Genomic DNA, 24,415 nt, shown 5'->3' with positions numbered 1-24,415 from the left:
CTTGTCCTACTGCTGCGTCCATCCTGTCTGCGGCATTGAGGCAGTAGTGTTGAGTGAAAGTGCTGCTCTACATATTTGTTGTATAGGCACTCCGGCAAAGAGCTGTGAAGGTGGAGACAGCTCTAATGGAGTCAGCCTTGACCTGGTTAGTCAATGGTTTTCCTGCAAGCTGATAGGCGACAGCAATCCACTGACCTATATAGTTTTATTAACAGGATATCCTTTTTTTTTAAAGTTGTCCATAGCCTACAAACAATTTATCTGCTTTGCTTTGAACACCCACTGCAAACTGAGCACTCACATTAAGGGATTAAACAATGATATCCCGTGGACTAATCTGGTTAATTAACCCCACTGGTTTCCTTGGACAATTTACTGTGCTTTTTATATTATCTACATCATTGGCTCTACCTTTTCTCTGTTTTTTTTATATGCTTTTTTGATACCTTATAGGCATATGGCCAGTCTGCCCATTACATTTTTATTATTTTTTATTTGGGCCGTGTTTTCAGCCCTTCACTCAGCTACAGTGGACTCCTCGAATGTTTGGGAGTCCTTTTGTTTTCATTGTCCTGGGCCCCCAATAGGAGAGTCCCTCTTCACTTTCTACATGTTGCTGAACTGCACAAGCGTATCCCGGCAACATTCTATTTCCGGGTCGCTTTGATTATAACCGGCGCTTCCGGAGTTCCCTGCACTATTCAGGGAACGCGGACCCGGGTAGGTGTACCGACGGTGGCAGCAGCATAAAAAAGTAAGTGACTCTGCTTTGCGTACATAGAACGACCCGCGTCTACCGCTCACAGACCTGGGTTCATTGTACTCGCTCTGACATCTTCCGACTACGGCTAATTTTGAACTAGTCTTGGCACGCTGGTGCCTTCCCCAACTATTCTATTTTTACACAATTTGAGCCACCAACATTCGCACAGGTTCTCGGCCTCATTAAAAACCTTTAATATACTCTAGTCCCTCAACATTGACTTTTTTTCCTGTTACCATTGATGTCTTTTCTGCCATTAGAACACCCATGTATTCCACCAAAGGGGAATAGGCACTCTACCCTGAATAACAATACGAGTTTCTATACATAGGTTTGAGCTGTTTATCCATACCTCCATGGTTTTTGTATTATTTTGACGACCAATTGTTGTACATTTTGTATAATCTGACTCTCACTTCTCCCGCAGATTATTTTTGCGCCCGACCACTGGTCTGTGTGGTCCTAGGAAGCGCGCTCCCATAATTGGGATGGTAAGTTTAGATGACTTACATGTATTTTACCTGGCACTTTTTTTTTTTTTTTTTTTTACACTCGCACTGTGTAGCACGGTTGCCCTCTACCACCATTTCCCTTCCTTGGTATTACGTACTGTTCTTTTTCCTGTGTTTTTTTTTTAAATAACCTGTGTACCTTTATTTTTAGGGCGTCAGGAACAATTTTCATATGAATGTAAGTGATTGGATACTCTTTTTTCTGATAATTTCTGGTAAACAGTTATCCAGACCCCTTTTATGCCTAGGAGATACTTAGTAGTTTTTGGTCCTGACGAAGCATCACTGGATCCGTATGGACCACCAGGATGCGAAACATGTTGACCCACGATAGGGATGGTTTGGAAGTTCCCTGCCCTCATTTTGATTCTTTGACAGAGTGATTGATCATTATTTCTGTTTCACTCGTATGACTATTTTTAACCTTGGCCTTTTCTTCTCATCTGGTCCAATAAATTAGTTACCCGGTGCTGATTTTGAGAGCCAATTTTAATCACTACTCTTGATCGCCTCCTGTGCTTTTTTCATTCTTGGGGTCACGGCTTCATTATTTAAAAAGATCTCCGGCAAAGAGCCCCCCCCATTCGGGGTGGTGCCCGTCAGACATTGCAGTGCCGGTCTGACGAGGAGCAGCTCCGATGATGAAGCATGACATCCCTCGGGATGTGTGAGGTTTCTTGCTCCTAAACTTTAGGACCCCTGCTACGGTATCCTCGCTCCCTTTCACATTTGGAACAGTGTATCTTATATTTTTGACATATCACTTGGGAGGACATACACTGGACCACAATACCTCCCTATCCCTCAATTTTTTTGGTCTGAGAGGCCTATGGTCTGGGAGAGATAGGTATGTTGCTGTGTCTCTGGCTGCTTGGCATGCAGTGTTCACCTTTATGAGCCAATCGCCCAAGTATAGAAAACACCTGAACTCCTTTGTCCGAGATATGCTGCCACTGGAGCCGAGAATTTGGTGAACACTCGAGGAGCTGAACTCGGACTGCACAGCGACACCGACTCGGTAGTGGATGCCGCCTACCTTCAAGCGTAATAAGTTTGTGGCTGGGGTGAATAAGGCTATGAAATAGGCGTCTTGGAGATTTAAGGCCGTCATGTGATCCCCTTGATTGAGAAACGAATACATCCTGAGGAGTGACCATATGGAATTAATGTTTTCAGGAATTTGTTCAGTTGAAGATGTAAGTCCGAACGAGGAAAAAGCATGTAGAAACAGGTTCCCCTCAGAGACTTTGGTACGATCTCTATTGCTCCCTTGTCCATCATTGTGGTAATATATAAAAAGGAGCTCTTTCAAGTGAGGAGCCCTCGTGGTGGTACATCTGGAGGGGGTTTGTTGGAATTCCAGGGTATGCCCTCTGGTGATAATATTGAGAACCAATCGGTCTGAAGTGATCTGGGACCATTGGTGGGAGAAGCTGTAAATTCTGCCCCTTAGGTGAGTATTGCAATAGGGGTTAGTGGCCAGCGCCAGGTGGAGGTCCGTGCTTTCTCGATGTGTCCATGCCCCCTATAGTAGAACTTTCCTCTGGTGGGATGTCTGTAGGCTGTGGATGGTGGTTGCTAATAGGGTTGTTGCATGGTGCCTGTACGAAACTGGCTTTGATAAGGCAGATACTGCCTATATTGGTGGAGACTGCCTCTGTAGGAGTAAATCCCCTACCTCTTGCCCCTCGAAAGGCCGTCCTTTTGAATTATAGGGTATCCTAAGATCTGGCCGTCTCAGGGTCCGATTGTAGTACCTCATCAACATGCTTCCCGAAGAGGGAATTCAGTCATATGGCATATCTAGAACCCTCATCTGAACTTCCAGGCAGGTCAAAGTGAGTTTTAGCAATCCCTGGTGTCTTCGTACTGTTGCTCTGGCTAGCTGCCGAAAGCCTGTGGATGAGACATATACAGCACAATCTAGGATCTCCGCGGATATCTTCCTCGCTTCAGATCTAGCATCCCCGGGAAGGAGCTAGATATAATGGGAGATGTCCCACCACATCTGGTGGTCATATCATCCTAGGAATGCCCAGGAGTTTTCTGCCCTGACCTTTGTTGCTGCCATTGTGGAGAATTTCTTTCCTATGATATGCAGGTGCCTTTCTTCCTTCCCTATCCGGGGTCTCAGACCTGGACCTGCATTGAGCTGCCCGGGTTATTAGTCAGGTTTGGGAAGACCAAACAAGCTGGTGAGTTCTCTGGCTTACTTTACAACCAATCTGGGAAGTACCTGTGGTATCGAGGATGGGGTCTGCATAAACTTTAAGGCCCTCTTCCCAAATAAGATCTACAATCTGGGTCGCACTAACTTTCTGTAATCTTCTTTAAAATCATAAAGAAAGCAATCTGTTTGAAAATGGGAAGCTAGAACCTCTTGGCTGCTTGTCCCATAATATTATGGAACCCTCCTATGTCCTGACATGGACAATCTACTGGGGGTGGCGTAGAAGCGATGGTGTCTGTGTTTGGTAGTCATCCAATTTATTGGGCAGTCAGGCAGTGTCCTGGATCTCACCTTCTTGCTGGACTTCGTCCTAGCAAGGAAAATCATTTTCGGGAGGTAAAGATTGAGGTGGCAACAGTGTTGCAGGTACCTGGATCTCTGATCCCTGGTAGAAGGATCAAACGGCAGTGGTCGTTGCTGATACCAGTGGTGAGAATCTACTGCAGTAATCTCGCATCATATGCTGCAAATTGGCAAACAGTAACACCGGCATCTGCACCATTGGTTGTGGTGAAATTGCGTCAGGCTGGTTACCAAACTATTTATAAGCATACAAATAGTCACACTGCTGGTCTTCCTCATCTTCCTAGCATTTAAATTTGTAAGTCTAAATGACTGGGCCACTGCAAACAACCCATCACCAAATAGTCATCTCAATATTCCTCTTTATCTTCCTCCTCATTAAGAAGATTATCTGGAGGGGCAGGCAACACTTTACTGGGTGAGGTATGTGATGGTAGTAATGCCTCGAGCGGATTTGTTTTAGTTATTAATCTAAAGGGTAGAAAAGACAGTTTTGCTGAATGAATGCCCATCGATGGTGGGCCTTGCAGGATACAAATGGGTTGATGGCGCAGTCTTCAATGGTGTTACCATTGATGGTGCGGTCGGATTGTATGCATGTCGAAGTTGCGGTCATCGATGGAGCCAAAGGTATCAGCAGACGATTTTAAAAAGTCTTTGGAGTGGGTTTCTTTACAGACATACACATGCTTGATGTTGAGGAGTAGAATCTGATGGGTCTACGTAGGAGAATTTAAATTGACGCTTTTACACTGGGGCATTGTCAACAGTAAAGAAGGTTTATGCTCACCGATAACAGCAACCACATTATCATCGGTGAAGGCGGTGCTGTAAACGTTGCAGTCGCTGTGGTAGCAGTGGTGATCAAAGCTGTCAGACTATGCGCTAGTCGACAAGTCTGAAATTTTTGAAGTCAATGGCAGATCTGGATGTTTAATTTTAATAGTACTGGCAGCTGGTGTGGGAGGTTCAGAATGACCCTTTCCCTTCTCTTTGAGGTGGAAGGAACTTTCTCCACTTTCTCACAGAAGGTGTTTTCTTGGCTGACTTACTTCGTTTTGGAGAGAATCCCTCCACAGACCTTCTCCTCTTCTTCCATACCACAGATCTGAGGTGTCGCTGTCAGAGAGGGGGTATTGCTTGGATTTATGCTTTTGAAGCCAAAGCAGGAGCCTAGCCTGCCTCTCAAGGTCTTGTGAAGAAAGATTGACAAAATGTTATAATCTTGCACCTTGTGTTCTGGGTGAAGATAGTATATGCAGTCCTTGCAAAGATCTTCACAGTGGCGCCTAAGATTTCTACAGGTGCGGCAGGGTTGAAATAAACCTTTCTTGGCTGTAGACATAATGCAGAAGTCGCAGTCCTATAAGCAAATAACAGTATTCAGAAGAAGTCCGGTTATGAAAGTTGTAACTAGAGCAGAGCTCGGGGAGGCTCCCTTCACATGATGTGCAATATAATAAAAATAAAAAAAGCACACCCCACACAGACTGAAGCCTCTGTGGAGAGGGTTATAAAGGTTGCTCATGCCCGATTAGCTGGACTTTGGGTCACTTCTAATAACAGATAAGCTATTAAAGTGAATCCCTTTTCCATTAACTTCAATGTAAAAATGTAATTTACTGCTTTCTATGTACCGTGGGACTCCCACTTCAAAGACAAGGTATGATTCAAGCAGGTTTATGTATTAAAGATACCAATACTGGAGAATAGCAGAAACCAGTAAATCACAAGAACCATAGTCTTCAGAGATAACTACGACAACCAAACCCAATGCCCATCCTCTTAGCAAATAAATGGCTATCCCTCGTCCACCTCCAACAACTGCCCAGAAAGTGGAGGATCTTCAGTGTGTTATCTGTAGTTTAGCCAGAACAAGGGCCAAAGAGCGACAAAAGAACAGAGTACCAGTCTCAATGGGATAACATGTTTTTAACACAGCTAGTTTCTTCCAAGATTAAGTTTTCAGCAGAGTAGCTGATCTAAACAGCGAGGTGAACATATTTCAAGCACCCAAACTGCATACATTTGAAAATAAATGTACAATGATCTCCCAGCAGCAACGTAGCCACCAAGCTTCAGTTAAGTATGCACCCTTTGAAAAAGCAAATGAAGTTTTAAAGCTACTCAAGTACCAACCCTGCCCCCCAAATTCTCAGCCAGCCTTTTCTGAAATGGGTGGCAGAGAATGAGGTCGTAATCCCCAGGGTAGCACTGCTTGCAGACTGCAGTCAAGTGACCACCAGACTCGTAATGAGGCCTTAAGTGTTGTCAAAGTCCACTCTGTATAGGTAAAGAAATAGACAGGAAACTGCTGTTAAGCCAGCCCTACAAAAATTAGTGTAAAATCAAGCGACATAAGCTTTCGTAAATAGAGGAAAAAAGGAAGGTTGCCTAATGTAGCCAGATGGGCTGCAGCTGCATGGCACAGTTAAGGCAGTAGCCACCAGTATCAAAAGTAAGCACTGAGTTACCTCGGTTCAATTTTTTGGATCACTGCTCCTTTGAAGAACAAGCATTTGCAATGCAACGGGTCTCGCGTTTGCTCATGTTAGAGCTGATAGCGTTGTAAACTCCTAACCCGACTTTTCATCTATCGGCAAAAGTGCATTTATGTACGTAACCCAAAAAAGTGCAATTACCTGTGTAAAGCGCTCGACTTCTGCCAAGCGAAATCACACTAGGAAAATAGAGAAAAAGTAGCCCACGAGCCGGACAGAAAACAGCGAGCCTCGCATGTTTTCTGTACTTGGTCGATGCGCTCGAGGAGGGCTAGCCACCGGAAAAGGCATGACTTCTGCTTGCTTTCATTAGTCAAAGGCATGCATATTTTAATAGGCAAGCCCACGAACCAATGAAACACACTGACGTGACGACAGGGCTCCCAGCCCTTTTCTAATACCTAAAGTGTCCCGCTGCAATACGCATGCGACGGAGGCTCGACCCTAAAAAAAAAAAAAAATAACAAACAAAGTGTCCTCTGGGACTTACATGATTGAAGCACGTTTGATAATTAACTAGACCAGGGTTGTGTGTAAAGGTATGAAATTCACAGAAGCGGCAGAACTGTAGTTGTAGGCAAGTAACTCCTATTAGACAGATTAATATATTAGCAGCTAAGAAAAACTGTTTTTTCCTATTTGCGTACTTTACTCAAATCAAAGTAAACCTTCAGACATCAAGGGTTGTGAAAATAATTCTGAAATGATCGCCTGATCAAGGAAAAAAGGAGGACAGCATGACCTGCTGGGTTATTCGGCAGCACAACCATCACGGTGAAACCAAATAAAGTGTTAGATGACAGACTTTAACTCGCCAATGCTTCTCAGTTAAAACTTCAAAGTTGGTAATTATCATAGATTAACAAAAGTAAATAATTCCCAGTCATCGAACTGGCAGTTGCACTATAATTCTAAAAAGCACTGTTAAAAACAAACTGTAATTAACACATGATCACTTAATACACAATTTGCAGACTGAAAGAATCTTGAACTATAAAAATCATCTTTATGGTTAAAGTGTGAAGAGGCTTTAGCCTGCAAGCAGGCCTATATGGATGCAAAGGGATCATTAAATGTTAATCTATGAAAAGGGACCAACTCTAGGAAGCTGTAGGTCCAGGTAAATTATTCTGCCTTTTCTCCAGTTATGGATTTAGGGGAGGAGGGAAGAAAAAAAAAAAAAAAAAAAACCCACACACACACACACACACACACACACACACACACACCACACACACGCTGAGATCACAGTAATCACGCAGGACCAAAGCTCACCTTATTGAAATACATGCCCGAGAAGGAACCGTCAGCCTCACTGAAGCATCTTTTAATGCCTCTTACAGGGAGCGGCAATTCATAACATGGCAATTCATCCAGGCCACTACTCCGCAAATGCCCAATATTTGCAGTGATTTTGCAATATTGATGTAATCCAAGACACTAATGGATGCTTACTAGGACTACCACTTTCTACTGCATTGTCTGGGTTCTGAAACAAATTTTTGAATCACTAGGGGGGGGAACAATGGGCACCAGAATAACATGACATGGTCTTTGACAAATTGTAGGAAAAGTTTTTATGGTGAAGGCTTGGATTTCACTGCCATTTCTTGCTGATGCAAGGGTCCGCATAAAGCACAACCTTCCAGACTATGCATTTAATTTCAGCCTTCTGCAGTAGCTCTAACAGAGCTGGGGTAGCACCATTTTCAGCTGCTTGGAGCTAGGTGGATATTGCACTGAGGGAAAGCACTTAAGACTTAAAAAAGAAAAAACACCCACCCCACAATTGTTCAGTCCACCAAGACAATGCATTAGAGACAAAGGGGGACAAGGCGAACAGACATGCTCAATGCCAGCTTCAAATGTAGCAAATGTGACAAAAAATATAAAAATATATATATATATATACACACACACACACACACACACTCGATGGCATGTGTAGCTGCAGATACACATGCTGTGCACATCCCGCCATCTGGTGTTGGGCTCCGAGTGTTACAAGTTGTTTTTCCTTCAAAGAAGTCTTCGAGTCACGAGATCGAGGGACTCCTCCCATTTCGGCTCCATTGCGTTTTCCACCATCGGGTTCGGACGTGTTCCGGGTCGGAAAGTTAGTTAGAATCTCGGAAAAATAGTCGGTATTGTTTGCGTTCGGTATCGGGTTAGTTACAACAGATCGACACTGACTTTTGAAGAGCTCCGGTGGCCCTTCGGGGTTTTTTCAATTCTCCGTCGGGGCCTGGTCGGCCCGGCCACGTGTGTCTTCAAGGCTGATGGAACGTACCCCATTCCACTTCTGCCAAAAATGTCATAACAAGTATCCGTATACAGATCAGCATCTGGTCTGTAACGTGTGTCTCCAGAGCACAAGGAGGATACCTGTGAAGCCTGTCGAGCGTTTCGGTCGAGGAAGACATTAAGAGACCGAAGAGCAAGAAGACTGCAGATGGCGTCGGCACCGACAGGACAAGGGTGTTTCGAGGAGGAAGAAACCTTCTCCATCTAGGAAATCGGACGAGCTCGATCCCGAAGAAACGCCGAAAACCACGAGTAAGACGTCGAAACAAAACTCACGAGAAGACAACAAAAGCCCAGGGGATGCCACCGCCAACAGGCCATGGCTTAACCCGAAAAATAGGTGACCAATCATCGGCACCAAAAAAGGGCATGCTTGTGGCGAAGTCATCCGACTCCGGTCGAGATACCGCCACACAGCAATCTCGGGCCCGAGACAGCAGCTCCGAGCAGATTCGGCACCGAGACACCACAACGCCAAAAATAAAGGTTTCCTCAGAGCCCAAAAATTTTTGATTCTGAAAGATTCAGCCTCGGAACCGAAAACCGGTTCCTACACAGAGGAACAGGGATTGTCCTCCCAGATGCAAAAACATAAGTTCGAAGAAGAACTTGAATCAGTAGAGCCAGACTACACTCAAAGAAGGCTCCACATTCAAAAGGACACAGGGAAGATAAGCACTCTTCCCCCAATTAAGAAGAAAAGACGACTTGCCTTTCAAGAAAAGGACAAGCAGCCACAGGCAAAAGGTGGTAAGACAAACCACTCCACCACCACCATCATTGCACACATCACCGGTAGCCACTCCACCACTGATGCAATCCCCGACTCATACTGCAATGAGTCAAGATGATCCCGACGCATGGGACCTTTATGATGCTCCTGTATCAGATAACAGCCCAGACTGTTATCCTGCGAGGCCATCGCCACCTGAAGACAGTACATCCTACACGCAGGTGGTCTCAAGGGCAGCTGCTTTTCATAACGTCACCTTGCATGCAGAACCAATTGAGGATGACTTTAATACACTATCCTCCACTCATAGCCAATACCAAAGCTTACCTATGCTCCCAGGAATGCTAAAACATTCCAAACAAATATTTCAGGATCCTGTAAAAGGCAGAGCCATAACTCCAAGGGTGGAGAAGTACAAGCCCCCGCCAACAGACCCTGTTTATATTACGCAGCAATTAACACCAGACTCTGTGGTGGTCGGGCAGCTCGCAAGAGAGCAAACTCTTCATACCTCGGGAGACGCACCACCTCCAGACAAGGAGAGTCGCAAATTTGATGCTGCGGGTAATAGGGTTGCAGCACAAGCAGCAAACCAATGGTGCATTGCCAACTCAAGCACTTTTGGCAAGATACGATAGAGCTCATTGGGACGAAATGCAGCATTTCATAGAACACTTACCCAAAGAGTTCCAGAAAAGGGCACAACAAGTGGTGGAAGAAGGACAAAGTATCTCCAATAATCAGATACGGTCAGCAATGGATGCAGCAGATACGGCTGCAAGGACAGTAAATACTGCAATAACGATAAGGAGACACGCATGGTTGCGTATGTCAGGATTCAAGCCGGAAATACAACAAGCCGTGCTGAATATGCCCTTTAATGAACAGCAATTGTTTGGGCCGGAAGACGACACTGCTATTGAGAAACTCAAAAAAGATACTGATACGGCAAAAGCCATGGGCGCACTCTACTCCCCACAGAGCAGAGGCACATTTCGTAAAACACAATTTAGGGGAGGGTTTCGAGGTCAACCTCCAGAGGCCACAACCTCACAAGCAAGGCCCACTTATCAAAGCCAATATCAGCAGGGAAGTTTTCGGGGGCAATATAGAGGGGGACAATACCAAAAGAATAGAGGAAAGTTCCAAAGCCCCAAAACTCCTCAAAACAAGCAGTGACTTCCAAGTCACACATCCCTAACACAACACCTGTGGGGAGGAGACTAAGCAAATTTTACAAACATTGGGAGGAGATAACAGACACTTGGGTACTGGCAATTATCCAGCATGGTTATTGCATAGAATTTCTCAAATTCCCTGCAAACGTCCCACCGAAAACACACAATGTCAAAACAACATATAGATCTTCTAGGACTAGAAGTTCAGGCATTGCTACAAAAAGAAGCAATAGAATTAGTACCAAACCAACAGAAAGGAACAGGAGTTTACTCTCTGTACTTTCTCATACCCAAAAAAGACAAAAGTCTGAGACCTATATTAGATCTCAGAACATTAAATACCTACATCAAATCAGATCACTTTCACATGGTGACATTACAGGACGTAATCCCACTGCTCAAACAACAAGACTACATGACAACACTAGACCTAAAGGATGCATATTTCCATATACCGATACATCCTTCACACAGAAAGTACTTAAGGTTTGTATTCCAAGGGGTACATTACCAATTCAAGGTGTTGCCATTCGAATAACTGCGCCAAGAGTTTACAAAATGCCTGGCAGTTGTAGCTGCACATATCAGAAGGCAGCAAATACATGTGTTCCCGTACCTAGACGATTGGTTAATCAAAACCAACACGCTAGAACGGTGTTCACAACACACAAAGTATGTCATAGAAACCCTCCACAAACTAGGTTTCTCAATCAACTACACAAAGTCACACCTTCTGCTGTGTCAAACACAGCAATACTTAGGGGCGACAATCAACACAGCAAAAGGATTGCCACTCCAAGCCCACAAAGGGTTCAGGCTTTTCACAATGTAATACAGGCCATGTATCCAAAACAAAAAATACAAGTCAAAATGGTGATGAAACTCCTAGGCATGATGTCCTCATGCATAGCCATTGTCCCGAACGCAAGGTTGCACATGCAGCCCTTACAACAGTGCCTAGCATCACAATGGTCACAGGCACAGGGTCAACTTCTAGATCTGGTGTTGGTAGACCGCCAAACATACCTCGCTTCAATGGTGGAACAGTATAAATTTAAACCAAGGGCGGCCTTTCCAAGACCCAGTGCCACAATATGTAATAACGACAGATGCCTCCATGATAGGGTGGGGAGCACACCTCAATCAACACAGCATCCAAGGACAATGGGACACTCAGCAAAAACAGTTTCACATAAATCACTTAGAACTATTGGCAGTATTTCTAGCGCTGAAAGCATTTCAACCCATAAGCCACAAACACATTCTTGTCAAAACAGACAAGATGACAATGATTGTATAACCTAAACAAACAGGGAGGGACACACTCACAGTTGTGTCTCCTGGCACAGAGAATATGGCATTGGGCGATTCACAACCACATTCACCTAATAGCACAATTTATTCCAGGAATTCAGAATCAGTTAGCAGACACTCTCTCGGGATCACCAACAGATCCACGAATGGGAGATTCACCCCCAAATACTGAACACTTACTTCCAGAATTGGGGAACACCACAAATAGATCTATTTGCAATAAAGGAAAACGCAAAATGCCGAAACGTCGCATCCAGGTACCCACAAGATCAGTCTCAGGGCAATGCGTTATGGATGAGTTGGTCAGGGATATTTGCTTACGTTTTCCCCCCTCTCCCACTCCTTCCATATCTGGTAAACAAGGTGAGTCAAAACAAACTCAGACTCATACTAATAGCGCCAACATGGGCAAGACAACCTTGGTACACAACACTACTAGACCTCTCAGTAGTGCCTCATGTCAAACTACCAAACAGACCAGATCTGTTAATGCAACACAAACAGATCAGACATCCAAATCTAGCATCGCTGAATCTAGCAATTTGGCTCCTGAAGTCCTAGAGTTCAGACACTTGGACCTTACACAGGAATGTATGGAGGTCATAAAACAAGCTAGAAAACCTACCACTAGACATTGCTATGCAAATAAGTGGAAAAGATTTGTTTATTACTGCCATAATAATCAAATTCAACCCTTACACGCATCTGCCAAAGACATCGTAAGATACTTACTACATTTGCAAAAGTCAAAGCTAGCTTTTTCTTCCATTAAGATACATCTTACCGCAATTTCAGCTTACCTGCAAATTAAGCACTCAACTTCACTATTTAGGATACCAGTCATAAAAGCGTTTATGGAAGGCCTAAAGAGAATTATACCACCAAGAACACCACCAGTTCCTTCATGGAACCTCAACATTGTCTTAACGACTCATCGGTCCACCTTTTGAGCCCATGCACTCTTGTGAAATGCAATACTTAACATGGAAAGTTGCATTTTTAATTGCCATCACATCTCTAAGAAGAGTAAGTGAGATTCAAGCATTTACCATACAAGAACCATTTATTCAAATACACAAGCATAAAGTAGTTCTACGGACAAATCCTAAATTTTTACCAAAAGTCAAATCACCGTTCCACTTGAATCAAACAGTAGAATTACCAGTGTTCCTCCCACAGCCAGATTCTGTAGCTGAAAGAGCACTACATACATTAGACATCAAAAGAGCGTTAATGTACTACACTGACAGAACAAAACTTATTCGAAAAACAAAACAATTATTTATTGCTTTCCAAAAACCTCATACAGGGAATGCAATTTCTAAACAAGGCATTGCTAGATGGATAGTTAAGTGCATTCAAACCTGTTGTTATCTTAAAGCAAAAAGAGAACTGCCTATTACACCAAAGGCACACTCAACTAGAAAGAAAGGTGCTACCATGGCCTTTCTAGGAAATATTCCAATGACCGAAATATTTAAGGCAGCTACATAGTCTACACCTCATACATTTACCAAACACTACTGTGTAGATGTGTTAACCGCACAACAAGCCACAGTAGGTCAAGCAGTATTACGAACATTGTTTCAAACAACTTCAACTCCTACAGGCTGAACCACCGCTTTTGAGGAGATAACTGCTTACTAGTCTATGCACAGCATGTGTATCTGCAGCTACACATGCCATCGAACGGAAAATGTCACTTACCCAGTGTACATCTGTTTGTGGCATTAGTTGCTGCAGATTCACATGCGCCCACCCGCCTCCCCGGGAGCCTGTAGCCGTTTAGAAGTTGATCTTGAACATTTGTAAATATATTACTTTAAACAACATTATGTACATACGTATTCACTCCATTGCATGGGCACTATTACTAGCATACACAACTCCTACCTCACCCTCTGCGGGGAAAACAATCTAAGATGGAGTCGACGCCCATGCGCAATGGAGCCGAAATGGGAGGAGTCCCTCGATCTCGTGACTCGAAAAGACTTCTTCGAAGAAAAACAACTTGTAACACTCAGAGCCCAACACCAGATGGCGGGATGTGCACAGCATGTGAATCTGCAGCGACTAAGGCCACGAACAGACGTACACTGGGTAAGTGACATTTTCCATATATACACACACAAAGGCAGAACAGCAGATGAGACCTCCGAACCACACACACCACATTTTCACATGATTAAGTTTTATTTGCAGATAATGCCCTGGATTTATATCCCCCATAATCAGGTCCAAGTGAAGAGAAAGAAAAAAAAAGAAAAAAAAAAAAAAAAAACTGAATCATCGTGTTCAAAAGTCAAGCTGATAGGTTTGTGAATGCTGCACTGAGATGCAGAATCTAGTTGTTTCAGTGGAACAAAATGCCCAGGGTAGGAGTCCGTTTTCATCTCTTGGAGGTACTTTGTATCCAAACTAAGAGGTGAAAACAGTGAGTTCAATGGCCAACCTGGGGCTCCTAACCTAAGTGACAGTTTGCTTTGGATCTTACTCAGCACTCAATATGAAAGTAATTGAAAGGATCAGATTCAGCTTTCACCATTCATGGAAGACTAACGACCTAGGTTTTGTTTAGTTCTCAGTCTTCGAAAGCTCAAATGAGTGTTTAACCAAATGGCTCCAACATCAGCAAAAGGGGATGACGAATAGTCCACTTACACAGCATTGGGGCTTCTGCCAGTAGAACAAGACCATGGGTCTAGTTTATTTTTAGCCTGGCGGTTCAATAGCCTGTAAGCTTGCTTTTGGTCAGAAGTATAGTTACCCCTGCCCCACAGCTCTTACGTTGAGTACATTTGTGGGGTCTTGATTCAGGTTATTTCTATTAGCTTATACTCATTAGCTAGCTGTTGCAGAAATCCCTAGACATCCGTCATAATAAGTACACTGTCTATGGCTGGAAACGCAAACTCATTGAACCAGATTAAGGAGGTCTTCTTCCTCAGTATAACCCTCAAACGTGTCACTAAACAAGCTTAATTTCCATAAACTTTAAAGCAAAAAAAAAAAAAAAAAGATATTTAGACAGTCTGCGATTTTGTACAGACTTGCTAGTATAAGTCAATTAGTTATGACTTTTTTTTTTTTTTTTATAAACTTAAGTACGTTCTTTTGTTAGAAACAAAGAAGGCTTCACTCTAAACCAAACCCTAAAGAACATGGAAGAAAGAAGGTGATCAAAATTGGCTACTTTAAGATTGTGAGCTAAAATATGGTTTGAATAAACTTTTAAGTGCTTACAACAAATGATCTATCTACCGGAAATGCCATTTTGAAGACTATTCAGTCAAGGATAGGGGCATGACAATATTAACAAAAACCTAGACAAAAGCATTGAACTGTTAATTAATACAGTTTAAATAAATTACCTTCAAAAGCTTCTTTTCCAAAGTTAAAAAGCACCACTCCGACATTCCCCCGGTAGTCTTCATCAATAACACCAGCTGCCAAAAGAAAACAAGTTGCATTCTTGTGAGTGGCCTTTGAATATTAAAAAAAAAAGTGGAGCCAAGAAACAGTAAATTGTGAAAGTGTGGGACATGTAGGTGCTAGAGGTTTCGAAAGAGAAAGATGAAATTGTTATTACACATTTTCCAATAAGTAGAAATATATGAATTGGCCTTAGCAGACTATTGTTCAAAGTCGATGGTGACAGAAGCCTGGTACCACCAGAATGATGGCAACATTTCTCATGAACGTTCTCATGAAGGAAGGAGCACACAGAACACTAATAACGATGACAGTACACATTAATAGGACCGTGCAACAATTTGACGCAATTTCTTAACGAGCAGACACTGTATAGAACACAAGCCAACAGGTTAGTGCACCTAATCAAACTTCTGCATTATAGATTCTCCATCACTATCTAGTTGAAGGACATGATTGAGGTGCTCAGTTATACATAAAGGAAGCAAAAAATAAGTCAGCTGCTAAAAATCAATGTGACCTAGCACACACCGCCACTTTTGGAACTCCGCGAAGCAGGATGGAGGTTTTTGGGCACATCACGGAGCTCCTCCCAGGCCTAGTTCTCTGTTCAGAGAACTTTTTGACCAAGGAAGGGCGTGCTCTAGAAAGACTGGGCCAGTCAGGTTCCCAGAGGTAAGGTGACATCACTTGCAGTATTTGGCTGTTGGAACAAGCTAATTCTGACTTTAAGCATCTTGAAGTCAACCTGTTGCTGACAGATTGACAATCCTGCAAAGGTGCGATGGATCTGCAGTGCCAGAGCTGACTTGCCAAGCTGCCAACTACTCCTCCCTCACCCCCTCATAGTGTGGGTCAGCCAGCCAAACTAAGACTAATGAGAATTGTGTCCTTAGATGTGTGGAGTACAGTCTCTCCACACAAGCTTTTCCAAGCAGTAACCATATTAAGAAGCCCACCCAAGAAGACTGCACCACTACAGAGATGTGTGCTGAGTAGACTGTTTGAGGTGTGATAAATCACTACAAAGTATGTGCCAAGGCCGATTAGGACCCTCGCAGTCCACCCCAGCTTTGAAGCAGGTTTGTCATCAACCAAGCTTGCATAGTCACTGGAGCCTGAAAAGATACCACTGGCTGTTGTGAAAACTAAAAAAAAAAAACTAAAATAAAAAATAAAAAAAAACCACACACACACACACACACCACTCCAACTCGGGTATGTTTGGTATCAAACATGTCTGAATCATACTGCAATACTGTTGCCAATATTGGAAGTATGATTCCATGCAATGTGGTGGCTCCTTAGAGGACCCCCAGCATTGCTTCTACCAGCCTTCTGGGGTTTTCCGTGTCCCATCCATAGTGGCAGATAAATGTGCAATTTGTTGAGTGACATGTAACCACCACATAATAAATAAAAAAATAAAAATAGAAAGACTGACAGGCAAAGTGAAAGCACCCTTATTCCAAAAGCACTGGGCACCCAATGGTGCCCGTTTTAGGTCTTGTTTAAGACTCCTTGGGGTCCTACCAAGAATTTACAGGGTCTTATATCCAGTCTACTGCTTACAATTGGTTGGTTTTACTATCACTCATGTGCTTACTGCTTATGCAATGCCTTTTGTTTCCCAGTCTTGGGTTTGTCCCTACCCTGGAACATAACCTCTTTACTATCCCTTTGACTAGCAGGCCTCAATGCTTCCACTGCTCGCTTAAGGAACTTTTATCCTTTTTGGTGAGACATTTCATGAGTGCATGTATTTCCCCCCCCCCCCTAGCACTTAGCAGCACCCCCGCGCCCCCACCTCGTGTGGGACCCCCTTAGAAATTCCACTATTTTGGAACGGTAGATTTAAAAAAAGCAAAGCCTTAGTCATTCCACCAACGTACTTAAATCACCTACATATGCCAACGGTTGCATGACAGCACGTTTTTTGCTTTCTTTGATGTACATCATCAAATGGCAAAGCCAATAAGTGCCAAAGGTGGCACATGCTGACTTTGCCAAGGTTTGTTTTCTCCTAAGCGCTAATGCGCCGAAGACCCAGATGAGACTTCGATAGGCACGGGGATAGGGTGTTAAACCGATTTCAAAAAATGTCTGACTCGAGGTTTCCCTTGCATAAAGATGTAGGGTTGCCTCCATTCAAATTAAGTTGGACCATGTCTAATTACTTTAGATTGAAAAGCTAAGATCTAAGCTTGCATTATGGACATGGATTCGGAATAAAAATGTATACAGGGCGGCAAAAATTAACAGTTTAGGTCTAGGATTGTTACATAATTCACCGATTACATACATGAGCGTGAAAGCAAAATTGAGGATTGTTTATTTTCCAAATAACATGTACATAGAAAAATGCAGCCTGGAAGATAATGTTAGCTAAACTATAGTGCAACATTAAATACGATTTCCGAGGAGTATTTTTGTAAAGAATGAACAATAATCCACAAACGAATGTCTCACTTACAGCCAGCTGCAGATAGAAAAGATCTGAGACCTGCTAGCAGCTAAACCCCAATATAAAATGCACCCCAACATAACCGGAGAGACAGTGTTGTAACATGAGGACAGTCATATTTGGTCACAGTGCGTGGCACCAAAATGACAAGAAGAACTTGTTTTGTAACAGGGCAAGTAGATTTCAGAAGCGTTCTATTTTTAGTATTTTAGAAATTCGACAACTGAAGAGGCAAAGTTACTTCGTGTGAAGGTCCCAAACCGTATTTACGATAGGATACACCTCATGGGCAGGCTTCACTTTTTCCAAATGAATTTTCTCTACCAAAACTATTTTGTTACACTGGATAATGCATGCGCCAATGCTGAATGGTAAAGCTTTGTTTTCTCTTCCTTAGGGTATGTGCAGCAGGGTTAGTGTGCTTACTGAAAGAAGCAATGGCTGGAAATTCACACAACCACATGCATATAGAACATTGGTCATGGACCTGTATGCGCAATAAAAATGTACGCTATAGAAAGATTGTGTGATGCTGCCAATTAGAAGGTTTGACAGTGTTTTTGGAGCAAAGAGGACTGTACAAGTCGAAGAGTATACTCAAACTACAGAACTGCTCCAACGTCATGTCCAGGGGCTGTATGCAGAGAACGGATAAAAAGATGCCGAATAAACTGTGTGACAGTTTTAGGACTGGAAAACTGTTAGAGAATGATGCATTCAAGAGGAAAAGAAAACTTCCATTGCTTATATTTATACATTTATCAAATGGGAGAAGACAAATGCATACTTTACCTCCGACGTCTATGAAGTGTTTAGCAGCTAAACCAGATCGTGGAGCTACAAAAATCAGAGACAAAATAGTAATCAAACAGTAAGTATTACAGCATTTAGTAGCTGAAATAGGATAGCAAAGTACTGAATGCTTTAAGATAGTGAACATTATGCAAAGCTCTGCATCTTTCAGTGGGGTGGGGGGGCTTGGTAGAAAGGAACATACTAGTAACCCCGATTGCCAAACAACTAAATTATATCCACAAACTAAATAGAATTTTATTTAAAACATCTGCGATTTAGAAACGCTAATCAAAAGTACAAAGGATTATGGGAGGAATGCTTGCAAACAGTTGGAACCAGTGGTTCAAAGTCTGTGGTCCGGGGGTCCAGGAAGCCTACTAAGGCCTGTGACTGCATAAAAAATGGAAACATCATCATCATCAACAGAAAGTGTATATAACTAAAACAAAAACTGAAAATATAAAAACAATCTTAAACACAAATGAGTGAAATTGAAGGCTAAAAATTCAGTTAGAATCCCGACATTGATTTGTGGGGATTAGTGCTTCGTGCTAGGGTATCAAACAAAATAGTGTCGACGTTGAGTGGCCACAAATGAGTTTAGAAGAGCTCCAAAAACTTTCCATTAAATCAAAGTTCCAATAGCCATTTCTGAATTTAAAATTAAAAAACACCCCACACTAATTTCTGTATGATCAACACAACTATATTTTGTGTATTTTTGCAGCTCAAAACCTCAAAGGTGCTTCGATTTTGGTCCCCAACGTCCAATAATTAAGTGGGTGTCCACAGTAGAGGAAAGGTTATGAACCATTAGTCGGAACCACTACCAATACCTTTGGACAGCATCGAAACCCCATGGTTTCACCCACAATGCGGTGTTAGACAAAGCCCGCCTTATGCAAATCAACTGACCCTGATCCTCATGGGACTAGTTCAGCCTGTATCGCCAGGTCAGGCCCAAACACAAGCAAACCCCAGTCCATTTTCGTCTGGGTCAGCGAGGTGAAGCTTGGATCATGTGGCACACTGAGCCAAGGAACGCACATCTGAGCATACCGTGGACTACATAGGGTGTACTACTAAATGCACAAAATGTTGATGGAAGGAATGCCTGCAAATAGCCTAAAACTGGCAATCCCTGTAGGTAGCATTCAGACCAACTGTTGCTTGCCCGCTATGCCACTTTTGGCAACAACCACTGCACTGAAAACCAATTCCCAAATGAAATATGCTTGTTAAAATGGTTCCTCACTTTCAATTAGCCTACACTGAATTAATTTAATGTGTGCAAAATACGTGCTAGGAAAAATACATGAAAAATGAGGACCATTTAAATAAAGTTGGTTTTACTTCTTGAAAAGTGAACACTACTGAAGATAATAGAGAAAAAAAAATAGATTAGCAATAGGGAGGCTGCATGTAATATTCCATAAACCCTTCAGCAATCTGGAGCTAAATAGATAAGAAGCAGTACAGCTGCCTGCTTATTCCATTCCGCATCTGAAGAAAGATCTATCGGTAACATGCCGGAATCTCAACTTCTAAAAAGTCTTACTGCAGGGTATTAGGAGGAGGTGGTACAGGCTATTTAAACAATAGAAGTCTTGTTGACAATGGAGCATATCGACCTTAACCAACTAAATGTGCCTACTAAAGGATGGGAGTGGGTGTAGGAGGCTGGCCTGGCTTATATAGTTTGCACCTTGTGCCAGGTCCAGTTATCCCTTATTAGTAGATTAGAGGTGTTCTAGCAGCTTAGGCTGAACTAGGAAACATGCAAAGCTCCTACTATACCACATAGCACTATATCAGAAAAAAAACACAATACTCAGTTACTAAAAATAAAAGGTACTTTATTTTAGGGACAAGATGGCAAATGTATCTCAGAGGATATACTCCCTTAGGAGGCAAGTAATATACACAAAAACACACACAAACCAAATCTGGTAAGTAAGTGTAGAAACGTAGCCTCTTTCTAGCCTTGTTACTTTTGGCCTGTTTGTGAGTATTTCAGGGTGTTTTTACTGTCTCACTGGGATCCTGCTAGCCAGGGCCCAGTGCTCATAGTGAAAAGTAGTGCAAACGTTGTAGAACACACTATATACTCCAAAAGTGGGATGTGAACCACAAATGGACCCCAGGCCTAGTGCAGTGCATAGAGGGTCGCTGGGAGTGTAAGAAAACAGTAAGGGTTTTCTAAGATACCCCACCCCAAGACCCTGAAAAGTAGGAGTAAAGTTACACCACATCAACATCGGTACTACCCATTTCTCTACTTGAGCACCTCGCTTTGAGACACTTCTTTGTAGAAAAAGGCATAACATCTATAACAAGCTAGAGATGTTTAGCTTATTACAGTTAATGCAAGACATGGGCATACTCTAGTTCTGAACATGGCATCTTCTCGATGCAGGAATCACACACTGCACATCTTTTTCTGGTATCTGAAAGGAAACAAAGTTAATCTTTTAAAAAAAGAGTTGTATAAAATCTACTTCCGGTTACTTCTATTCATGCCTCAAGAATACAAAAAAATAAAAAATAGTAGCCCTCAACGTCTTTCAAGTAGGGGGCAAAGCAAGGAACAATATGCATTTGTTTTGGGAGAAATACCAACACACACACACACGTAGCCATAGACTAAAAAACAAAGGCATAATTACTGCAATGACAGCACACCAAACCTAAGAAATCAAAAAATGCAGATTAAAGTCACTTAAAGTTTATATCGCCCTTCCAACCATACATTTATTCTGGCTACCACCCACTTAACTAGGAGGGTGCCGTAGAGCAGGGAAAAGAATGCCATATTTATAAACTTATAACACAACCTGTAATGTAAGTGTCCAATACAATGTATGATCAACTTACCCACTCTGCCATAGCATCCTGAGGGAAGAGCAATCTGAATGTCTGTTTTCACTAGCGCTTTCTCCTTTGCAGGAATCACATAGTCATAAGCACTACGGAAAACAGCAGGTCTGGATGTTAACCGCGATCACTAATTTTGGGAGCAAAATTAAAAACTGAAAGATAACAAAAAAGTTTGCTCACCCTCAAACATATCGCAATCGTGCAATTACCCTGATGACAGGGTCAGTCTGCAAAGCAGTAACAAAACCTCCCCAATGAGAATCGTAAATCGTTAACCAATGAAAGGATTTTTGGAAGGCAAGCCCACGAAGGAATAGAATAGGCGCTGTTAATTAAAAGCCCATAATACTTACAATTGGCTAAAGTGCTTGCGCGCTCGACTTAAAAAGAAGCAACCAGCAGTAAAGGATTACTCCATGTCCTAAATATATGTAAGTCAACCACAGTATGAATCGATATGCTCAATGTCTGTCAGAGTTACATTCCAAGAGTACCTGATTTATAGGAGTCAATAAATTAAATCGATAAATGTATCCAGCAACTCTGCTACCCGGCATAGGTCGTGTCTTCACGCGCACGTGGCCTGTGACATCATAACAGTAAGTTGCACCCATCATAGGAGGTTGACACCGTGGAAAGAACTGAATGGCTTTGGAAAAGCACGTTCACACCAAAGTCTTTCGACTTCTTTAAGGAACCGAAGCACGCACCAGTCTCCATAACTCGTAATCAAAGGCTTCTCTGAAGTACGACGCATACGTGTAAATTGGATAAAAATATATGATTTTTCGGCTAAACAGAATCTCACCACATCACTTAACCTATATATACACGACCCCCTGAGCAAGTAACTTATACAGCAGGGGAACAGCAGCTCACAAAAGACTCTAGATGCCCCGCCTACACTTTCCCGCCATATTTGAATTTTCACCAAGAAGCGCTCCTGCTAACAGCATACAAGGGGTGCATTTTCAGCAAAAAATGAATATGTAGAGCTGGGGATATGAACATTACCCCAGCACCCACTCTCTTCGCCGAAAGAGGCATCTGGTGCTTTCGTGCGTCCAGAGAAAAGCGCCACTCCGAGCACATTTTCTTCGCAAAGATGAGCACCAGAACTACCTAGGTTACAATTACCTGTACAGGTCATATCCTGCTGCTTTACTAGAGCCCCTACTCGGCGTTGTTGCGTGTTCGGAAAGTTTTGCAAACCGCAGAACTGCTTGCGTCTCTTGGCAGTTATCTTCTTTGGCGCGCTTTCCCAAGGAACAACCTTGACCTTCTTCGGAGCAAGGCATAATTCTATAATTAAAATGAGTAGGGTCGGCTCTGTTTTGACAATTTCGCTGTCTGGAACTGCTCCCCTCAACGGGCACTTCTGGAGCGCATGCGCGCTTTGAAATTTATTGAGGATGACGCGCATGCGCGTTTTTCATTCTAACGGTCGGTGTACTGCCTCTTGAGGCTCCACCGTCTGAATCTGCACCCCCTACGTCAGAGGGTGCTAATTCATTCAGCTGCTTCCTGCATGTTTCAGCTCGTCTGTCCGTCTCCGCTCCCCCAACTCAATGTTGCGCAATGCACGACCAGTCACAGCAGCACAGATTCAAACCAGATGTTTAACCCCTTCGCTGCCAATGTTTAACCCCTTCGCAGCCAGGACTTTTCCTTCTCAGGTGCCAGGCACTGTTTGGTCTATTTGTGGCAGTTTGCGCTTTGTCCACATAAGCTACACAATGCAATTTTACGTATTTTTGTGTGTCCCACTTAAGGAGACCAAGAAATTTTAACAAGAAAAAGTATTTTATTTTAAATAAGAGAAAAAAGGGCTTCAGAAGAAGGCTTGTGTTTTTATCGTTCACAATGGCAACAACAAAGGTTTGGCGTTGCTAAAATCACTACCTTCCCAGCTTTCAGGGACAGGCAGACTTTAATCAGAAAACGCAATTTTTATACAATTATTTTGCATTTTACTGGCACATACCCCATTTTGAAGATCTTTTTGTGCTTTCTCCTCCCTTCAGTGCATTTTACTGGCACATACCCCATTTGAAAGATTTTTTTGTGCTTTCTCCTCCCTTCAGTGCATTTTAATGGCACATACCCCATTTTAAAGATTTTTTTGTGCTTTCTCCTCCCTTCAGTTACTGACAGAAATGTGTGTGGTGACAGACAGAAATGGGTGTGATGCAAAACATTTCTGAAATATAGACTACATTTTTAATTCAACAAGGTGTCATTTCTGTAGATCCTACAATGTTTTCATGCAGAAATAGCAGATGAAATAAAAAAATAAAATGAAATTGAGGGGAAAAAAACACAGCCATTTTTCTCAACATTTTACTCCAAATTTTTTCTGCAATGTTATATTTTTCAAAATGATATACTGTTACGTCTGCTGGACTCTTATGGTTGCATGGATATATTGTGCTTGTTGGTTCATCAATAATACTAGGTACCCATAGCCAATAAATGACCTGCATCTTTCAATGTGTTTTCATTCTATAATGGGTGTACATCAATTCATTTGCTGAAATATAAACATTGAAAAATAGGTATCAAGAAAACCTTTGTATTTCCAAAATGGGCACAAGGTAAGCTGTACAGAAGCACTGGTTATTTGCACATCTCTGAATTCTGGTGTCCCCATACTTGCATATGAATTACAGGGCATTTCTCTTTTTTTACACACTGTATTACATTTTGAAGGAAAAAATGTAGAATAAGTCAAGGGGCAATAACACTTGTTCTTCTATTCTGTTTTGCCCCAATTCCCCTGATAAAAATGGTACCTCACTTGTGTGTGTAGGCCCAGTGCATGCGTCAGGAAATGCAAATTCGACACATTTTTAAATTGAAATCTGACGTGTTTTTTGAAAACTGCCTAGCTGTTGATTTTGGCCTCCAGCTCATTCAGCCCCTAAGAAAATTTAGAAAACCTTGACATTTCTGAAAACTAGACACCTATGGGAATCCAGAATAGGTTGACTTGTGGGCCTCTCACCAACT

At 42.5% G+C, this 24,415-nt stretch overlaps 1 protein-coding gene across 1 annotated transcript in view; it reads right to left on the bottom strand.

Annotated features, from left to right (window-relative positions):
* The window catches only part of DUT (deoxyuridine triphosphatase), a 35,031-nt gene extending 12,223 nt beyond the window's left edge, over window positions 1-22,808 (bottom strand). Inside the window, exons 1-4 of the mRNA XM_069222498.1 lie at window positions 22,544-22,808; window positions 21,404-21,495; window positions 18,527-18,571; window positions 15,210-15,284 (exon numbers count right to left, since the gene is read on the bottom strand). Of these exons, the coding sequence (XP_069078599.1) occupies window positions 15,210-15,284; window positions 18,527-18,571; window positions 21,404-21,495; window positions 22,544-22,704 (373 nt within the window). The 5' untranslated portion in view covers window positions 22,705-22,808. The remainder of the gene's footprint in view (window positions 1-15,209; window positions 15,285-18,526; window positions 18,572-21,403; window positions 21,496-22,543) is intronic.
* Window positions 22,809-24,415: the final 1,607 nt, after the last annotated feature.

This window comes from Pleurodeles waltl, chromosome 3_1 (genome assembly GCF_031143425.1).
Source record: "Pleurodeles waltl isolate 20211129_DDA chromosome 3_1, aPleWal1.hap1.20221129, whole genome shotgun sequence".
NCBI classification, from domain to species: domain Eukaryota; kingdom Metazoa; phylum Chordata; class Amphibia; order Caudata; family Salamandridae; genus Pleurodeles; species Pleurodeles waltl.
The sequence above is the reverse complement of the archived record's forward strand: the minus strand, read 5'-3'. Positions and strand labels throughout refer to the sequence as shown.